The sequence below is a fragment of the Myotis yumanensis genome, unplaced genomic scaffold (genome assembly GCF_028538775.1).
Source record: "Myotis yumanensis isolate MYYU_CA2020_CCGP unplaced genomic scaffold, mMyoYum1.0.hap1 SCAF_3, whole genome shotgun sequence".
NCBI lineage: Eukaryota > Metazoa > Chordata > Mammalia > Chiroptera > Vespertilionidae > Myotis > Myotis yumanensis.
Window position 1 is genome coordinate 28006181 of NW_027223754.1, and position 8706 is coordinate 28014886.

At 37.4% G+C, this 8706-nt stretch overlaps 1 protein-coding gene across 1 annotated transcript; it reads right to left on the minus strand.

Moving 5' to 3' along the window:
- Window positions 1-1620: 1620 nt before the first annotated feature.
- On the minus strand, window positions 1621-2493 carry LOC139004913 (arylamine N-acetyltransferase 1-like). The gene has a single exon (XM_070407408.1). It carries the CDS (start codon window positions 2491-2493, stop codon window positions 1621-1623), a length of 873 nt encoding a protein of 290 aa, XP_070263509.1.
- Window positions 2494-8706: the final 6213 nt, after the last annotated feature.

The following is an 8706-nucleotide window of genomic DNA, read 5'->3' on the forward strand; positions in this document are numbered from 1 at the left end:
CTTTGAGCAATAAATTGATCAGTTTACTTAGATACAGTAAAGACTTCCCCAAATTCTCATTCTTCTTCTCCAAATTCTCATTTTTCCCATGTCATAATAATAATAGTTCTTTATTTTTATAAATCCAATTTATACTGATAAAATATAATTTTAATTATATATTTATTTATCACATTAGTTAAGGTAAATGAAGCCAGCTACTGAAGCAAACAAACAAATAAACACTGAAAAATTCAGGAAGAGTTTATTTTTCACCCATATGACCTCCCATGTTGTACCCGACAGTTGTTCAGGGATCCCAGATCTTTTCATCTGTGGCCCCACTTTCTCTATGTCCTCAGTGTCTCTTCCATCAGCCAGTGGGGAAAGATAGCAGTGAGCTCACTGGTGGGAAGCATTCATGGTTTAGGCTGAAAGTTGTACCTATCATTTGTTATCACATTCCTTTGGTTTGATCTCAGTCACATGGTTCTACCAAACTGCTGTGAGGGTTGAAAATGTGATCTAGCCATGTACCCACAAGGAAGAGAAAGGATATAGGTAAATACTAACAGTCTCTGAAGGCTGATATAAGTAATCCAGTGCACTTTACTTGTAAAAAAAAAAAAAAAGTAAAAAGCAAAGCGTTACATAGAAAGCTAGCGCCTCCTCTGAACAACTGACTACTGTGAGTTTGGTGTGTAAGCACACAGAAATATATTATAGTTTTATGTTCCTGTTTGGACCCGTAGGCTTATATTCTACAAAGTACAGTCTTCACTGACTAATAAGTACTGTTTCTAGTTCTTTACTTGAATATTCTCGTCAGTTCATTTTCATCAAGCTGTCATCCCCACTTACCCACTGAGCATGCTCTTGTTAAGGTCACCAGTGATGTCCTCATTACCAAATTAGAAGTTTACATTTGTGATAATTCTTCATTTCTCAGCAGAATTAACTATCTTGGATCTTTTCCTTTTTCTTTTTAAAAAAATTAAGCCAATTGGGGTGACATTGGTCAATAAAATTATATAGGTTTCAGGAGTACGATTCTATAATGCATCGTCTGTCTATCACAGTGTGTGTTCACCGGCTCAAGTCAAGTCTCTTTTTATCCCCATAGATCCACCTTCATCCTCTTCTACGTCACCCACCTCCTTCCCCTCTAGAAATCACCATTCTGTTGTCTTTGTCTATAAGTTTTGTTGCTGTTGCTTAACCCCTTCACCTTTTTCACCCAGCACTAACCCCCCTCCCTTTCATAAGGTTTTGATTTACATTTTCCTAATACCTAGTGAATTTGAGCATTTTTTTATACATCTGTTGGCCATTTTTATGTCTTCTTGGGAGAAGTGTTTATTCAGGTCCCCTGCTCATTTTCTAAAAGTTAACTTTATTGTTGAAAGTATTTTTAGTTAGATTTTTTGGTTCTTGAGTTTTATAAGGTCTCTATATAGTTTGGATATAAGCTCCTTAGCAGAGGTATTGTTGGAAAATATCTTCTCCCACTAGGCTGGTTGCGTTTTTGTTTTGTGGATGGTTTCTTTCACTGTGCAGAAGCCTTGGAGTTTGGTGTAGTCCCATTCATTTATTTTTACTTCCTTTGCCTTTGGGGACTGATCCACTTTATTACTCATTGCTCTAAATGGTAAAACAAGATGCACTGTGTTTGGGCACAAACTTTTTCTCCAAGGAAATATTAAATATCTTTTTCAGCTCTTCCTCTACTTCTTCCACATTCAGTGTCTTAAACTCCACCAGATCCATATTATCCTTGTAACTGAATCTTCGATGCATGAGAGTAAAACCCACTAAGCAGTAAACTCCATCTGGGGTGTGCACGGCACAATAAGAGTCTTTTACACACGCAGATGCTGGAGATGTCTGAAAGTATGAATTCGGAGACTCAAAATCTTCAATTGTTCGAGGTTCAAGCGTAAAGGAGAAGATCTTTCTGTGCTTGTTCTTTTCCAGGAGTTCAGAATTAAGGAATTCTTGGTTTGGAACGTACTGCTCTCTTCTGATTTGGTCCAGGTACCACGTTCCTCCGTCTTCTGTCAAGCGGAAGATGCACGGCATCTGAGGCTGATCCTTCCCAGAAATTAACTCCAGAGGCTGCCTCATCTGGTAAGAGCTTCCATACCCAGCATCAACTATGTAGTTCCTGCCACCCACCTTCACCATCAGCAGGGGGTGCATTATAGCCCTGGTGTATCTTTCAGTTGAAACGCTGTAAACATTGCCTCCCAGCATCGTGGTCTCAAAACCGATTGTGGTCAAAGCCCAGTACAGAATTTGATTGATCTGGCAACACCACCCACCCCGGTTCTTCCTCACAAGTTGATCAAAAACAGCCTCCAAGCCCAATTCCATGGGTTCCCCACAGTGGATGTTAAGGTTCTCAAAGGGAATGGCCTGGATCTGGTGCTGAAGAATGTCAGTTAATGTTTCCAGGTCCACTTTGTTCCTAAAGTTCTTATAACCAATTCTTTCAAAATATGCTTCGATGTCCATGATCCCCTATGGCAAGGAAAAGAAAACAAAAACACTTACTGTTACATTTGCAGTTGGATTTCCTTAAGTCCGTTAATTATAGTAATGTATTTTAAGTATATACAGACAAATGCTAATGTTAAAGTGGTTATAAACATCTGTAATTATAATTCTTTTAAAGATTTAAAAAAAATTTTTTTTTTGCTAAAAGTATTACAAAGGGTATTACATAAGTGCCCTTTTTATCCCCCCCACCCTTCACAAACCCCTGCCCTCCCTTGCCCCCCAGTGTCTTATGTCCATTAGTTATGCTTATATAGATGCATACAAGTCCTTCGGTTGATCTCTTACTCCCCTCCCTTCTGTCCCCCAACCCTCCCTGGCCTTCCCACCGCAGTTTGACAATCAGTTTGAGGCAGCTCTGCCTCTGTATCTATTATTGTTCAAAAGTTGTAATGGTCTTTATTATCCATGAGTGAGTGAGATCATGTGGTGTTTTTCCTTCATTGACTGGCTTATTAAATTTATTTTTAAATAAGAAATGTTTTCATTATTGTGTTATTTTTGACATATAAGATATGTAAATTTAAGGTGTATAATGTGATGATTAGATACATTTATATTGCAAAGTGATTACCATAATGAGATTAGCTAACACCATTTTGTAACCTTTTTTTGTGTTGGTGATTACATTTAAGATCTACTCTCTTACCAACTTTCTTTTTATTTCTTTTTGTATATAATATAGTATTGTTAATTATAGTTAAGATGCTGTTTATTAGATTCTCTAGACCAGGGGTGGGCAAACTTTTTGACTCGAGGGCCACAATGGGTTCTTAAACTGGACTGGAGGGCCGGAACAAAAGCATGGATGGAGTGTTTGTGTGAACTGATATAAATTCAAAGTAAACATCATTACATAAAAGGGTACGGTCTTTTTTTTTTAGTTTTATTCATTTCAAACGGGCCGGATCCGGCCCTCGGGCTGTAGTTTGCCCACGGCTGCTCTAGACCTTATTTATCTTCTAGCTTGCAGTTTGCACCCTTTGACAAACATCACCCCACTTTTCCTAACCCCCGCCCCTGTAGTTCATGGCAACCACCATTCTACTCTCTGTTTCCATGAGGTTGGCTTTTTTTAGATTTCACATATAAGTGAAAACATAAAGTATTTGACATTATTTGTCTAAATTATTTCACTTAGCATCATAATGCCCTTAAGATCCATCCATGTTGTGGCAAAAGCTATGGTTTTCTTCTTTCATATGGCTGGATGGACACTTGGGATGTTTTCATTTCTTGACTATTTTCTATAATGCTGCAATGACATGGGGGTAGAGGTATCTCTTCAGGATTGTGTTTTCATTCCCTTTGGCAGTATACCTAGAGTCGGATTGCTGGATCACACGATAGTTCTATTTTTAATTTTTTGAGAAACCTCCATACTGTTTTCTATAGTTGCTGTACATTCTCACCAGCAGTATACAAGGGTTTCGTTGTCTTCACATGACCTCACCAATACTGGTTGTTTCTTGTCTTTTATATAATAGACATTCTAACAGTTTCAGGTGATATTTTATTGTGGTTTTGATATGCATTTTCCTGAGGTTTGTGTCGTTAAGCATCTTTTCATGAACGTGGTGGCCACTTGTAATACTTTTATAGAAAAATGCCCATTCAAGTTTTCCATCTATTTTTTAGTTGGTTTATTCAGGGTTGTGGTTTTTTTTCTATTGAATTGTATAAGTTTCTTTTTTTCTTTATTGATTAAAATATTACATATGTGTCCTTATCCCCCCCATTGTCCGCCCACCCCCTCACTCATGCCCTCACCCCCCTGGTGTCTGTGTCCATTGGTTAGGCTTATATGCATGCATACAAGTCCTTTGGTTGATCTCTCTCCTTTACCCCCACCCTCCCCTACCTTCCCTCTGAGGTTTCACGGTCTGATGGATGTTTCTCTGTCTCTGGATCTGTTTTTGTTCATCAGTTTATGTTGTTCATTATATTCCACAAATGAATGAGATCATGTGATATTTATCTTTGACTCGCTTATTTCACTTAGCATAATACTCTCCAGTTCCATCCATGCTGTTACAAATGGTAGGAATTCCTTCTTTTTTACCACAGCTTAGTATTCCATTGTGTAGATGTACCACAGTTTTTAATCCACTCATCTGCTGATGGGCACTTAGGCTGTTTCCAAATCTTAGCTTTGATAAATTGTGCTGCTATGAACATAGGGGTGCATATATCCTTTCTGATTGGTGTTTCTAGTTTCTTGGGATATATTCCTACAAGTGGGATCACTGGGTCAAATGGGAGTTCCATTTTTAGTTTTTTGAGGAAACTCCACACTGTTCTCCATGGCTGCACCAGTCTGCATATGAATGAGTTTCTTGTATGTGTTTGATGTTAACCCCTTGTCAGATAGATGGTTTACAAATGTTTTCTCCAGATAGATGGTTTACAAATGTTTTCTCCCATTCTACAGGTTGCATTTTTAATTTTCTGATTATTTCCTTTGCTGACTGAAGCTTTTTGGTTTGAAATAGTCCCACTTGTTGATTTTTGCTCTTGAACTTGAGCTTTCTGTTGTCATATCTAAACAATCAGTGCCAAAACCAATGTCAAGAAGCTTCCCCCCTATGTATTTTCTAGTAGTTTTACAGTTTGGGGGTACCTTTAACTTTTTAAACCTTGTGAGTTAATTTTGTGAGTGGTGTAAGATAAAGGTCAATTTCATTCTTCTGCACATAGTTGTCCAGTTTTCTATGTATTAAAGAGACTATCCTTTCTCTGTGTAACTTGATTGACTCCCTCGTCAAATATTATTTGACCATATGTGAGTGGGTTTATTTCTGGGATCTTGTTTCTGTTACTTTGTGTAACGTGTAATTTTTACATCAGTAACATGCTGTGTTTTGTTGTTTCATTTTTTTAGTTATCTAAACTTAGGACCTTCCCCCCAGTTTTATCTATAATAATAAAAGTGTAATATGCTAATTAGGCTGGATGTCCTTCCAGACGACCTTCTGGACCAAGCCGGGGCTGCAAGAATGTAGGACAACCCAAGAACAAAACGGTCAGGCAGGTCTAAACAATATTTTTCTTGTGCACATCACCCACCCTCTTTACTTACTCAGCACTGCTTCTGCAGGTAGAGGCAGAGAGGGTTTGGGATGGGCTCGTTAAATTCTAGTAGTTCTCTCTGTGTCTGAGAGGTAGAGTTTTAGAGCTTGTGTAGATATTGATGAAGGATACAGATGCAAGTTAGGATGAGAAGAATGAAATGAACTACATTCTTTTTATTTGGAAATTACTTTATAACTTTTCTTTAAAAGCTATATTTTGTTCTCTGTGTATTTTTTAAATATATTTTATTGATTTTTTTACAGAGAGGAAGGGAGAGGGACAGAGTGTTAGAAACATCGATGAGCGAGAAACATCGATCAGCTGCCTCCTGCACAGCCCCCACTGGGGATGTGCCTGCAACCCAGGTACATGCCCTTGACCGGAATCAAACCTGGGACCTTTCAGTCCGCAGGCTGACGCTCTATCCACTGAGCCAAACCGGTTAGGGCTTCTGTGTATTTTTTTAAAGATATGTTAACTTAGAATTTAGTAATTTCAAGTCCATTCCAAAGAAGCCAGTTCTGTTAGGTTCCTGGATGTAAGCAACATGTTATAAACAAATTATACCTGAGCATTCCATGACTAAATTTAAGGGGTTGTGTACTACTAAAGTTATGATATATGGTGAAATATGGAAGCATTTAGAAAATAGTTGCTAGGATCTAACTGACTGAAAACATTATAAAGTTTACATATTGGCTTGTTGCTTAGCTATGTAGTGATACACCCCTCCTTTTTTGACTTGCTCATACGTATAAGAGAAGACTAAAAGGCACAGAGTAAACACACTTAGGGAGCCCACTGAGATGTCTCAGAAATGCACTTAATATCTTTCTGAGGAAGTTAGATGTAGAATAATTTTTCGTTTTAATTCAGAACACTTAGAATGTTTCTTCTTCCTGGTCCAAACTCTAGAATTAACAGAAAAAAATGAAGGAAACTACTTGGGTTTTGGCAGAAAAGCAAACTCTTTAGAAGGGAGGAACTATCAGGCTGGCATCAGAACATCCCACAGTAATATGTTACCAAGTTAAGAGAAAAGTCTGATCCCAAAATACTTTTCTCAGCTAGCATTTCATTTAATCACAAAGGTATCATGAATGTGAAGATAATCTCAGAAACGAAAGAACCTGAGGAATGAATGAATGATGAGCTAACTACCCCAATAAAGTGTTACCTCCTAATTGGCCAATGAAGTAGAAATCAAAATGAAAAAAGAAAGGAGAGGCCACAGCAAAGGACTGATGGACAACATTGGCTCCTTTTATTACAAAACTAAGAGTAGAAAAGTTATGAGAATTGTGGGTATTGAATGAACCAGTTTTATGGAAATAGAAATGTTAAATTAACATGTTTACTTGAACAAAAATATATAGTAAAAGTTGACTCTTTTTTACTAATGTTGATTTCTAATGTGTTTTCTGCACATTAGTGAAATCTTTTAGAAAGTATGTCCTATCCCCGTGGTCGGCAAACTGCGGCTCCCGAGCCACATGTGGCTCTTTGGCCCCTTGAGTGTGGCTCTTCCTAAGCCTTAGGAGTACCCTAATTAAGTTAATAACAATGTACCTACCTATATAGTTTAAGTTTAAAAAATTTGGCTCTCAAAAGAAATTTCAATCGTTGTATTGTAGATATTTGGCTCTGTTGACTAATGAGTTTGCCGACCACTGTCCAATCCTAGAGAAACATTTTTTAAGTCCTTATGATACATTAAAAAAATTCCGAATTCTTTGAAGAGAAAAAATTTTCCTAATTTCAACACTAAGAAAAAATTATAATCAATAATTTGGTGTATTTATTTCTAGTCTTTTTCTATGCAATTTAAGAGAGTTTGGAAAATGTTAATAAAGTTTTATCCTTTATATTTTTCTCAATGCTAGAAAATATGATTTTTCTAACATGTAATTACAATTATTTGTGCTGATTAGCTTTCTCCTAAAGATGTTACAAAACTTTTAGAAATAAAAATACAAGTAAACAAATAATTGATTAATAGTAATTACTATTTTTTAAATACTATTTTCTAGGGTCAAATCTCAGAATTTGATACCTATACTTATATTTAATTCTAAGAAGAGGAAGTTATAAGTTCATGGATTGAAATTATTTCCCCAAGATTACTCATTTATCTAGTATTTAAACTCAGATCTTCAAAGTTGCCATGCCAGAAATGATGTTGTATATTAATCTTAGTTAAAGGTGATGATTAAGTAAATGGAAATGTGCTTATGTATGTGATATGATTAAAGTAGAAAGAGTCTAAGCAGATGACCTGCATCAATAAGACAGATGTTCTAGTGAATCAATATCTGAGCTCAATGTTGAGTATATCTCAGGAAAGAAGAAAGACCCAGGAGTAACTCTCCAAAAGCAAAAAATGAAATGTAAAAATCAAAGATACCAAATTTCTAGGAAAATTTGATCAAGCATGCTTAACACTGGAACGAAATCTGGTTAAATGACTGAACTGGAAAGGCAGGAAGCATCCCGTATAATAATTGGGGCAGAGTGGAGCCTGAAGGGAGTTGGAGAGGGTATTCTCTGTCTAAAGTAAATGAAACCCATTAGACCTACTGGCCTCCACCAGGTACAGAGGGGTAAGGAACAGAGCATGCTCAGTGTACCTAGAGGGGCACATGGGATTGACGAGGCTTCAGGACTGAGTTTACTATGAGGAGAATTCTGTTTGTACCACCCAGGTCCCTTCAGATGTCTTTTACCATTTCACTGTGCCTCTGGACTGGCTTCTGTGTCCTCATGCGTAAGGACCTGCACCCTAGCCTCTCTTTGGAGGACCTCTAAGAACTCCTGGAGCTGCTTTTCCTTCCTATGCAGACAGCTGGCAAGCCAGGGAATGCCTGTCATGCCAGTGCAGCTTTGCGTGAATGAGTTTCTGACTCAAGGTATTATAACATTGCATTGTGTCTGGCAAAGTCTAAGACATAATTCATAGCCACACTGAAACTCAAGCTGAAGCTGGGGATTTTTATGAATCTCATGCCCTCTAGGATTCTTCCTCTATCCCCGTGGTTCTCAACCTTCTGGTCCATTAAATACAGTTCCTCATGTTGTGACCCAACCATAAAATTATTTTCG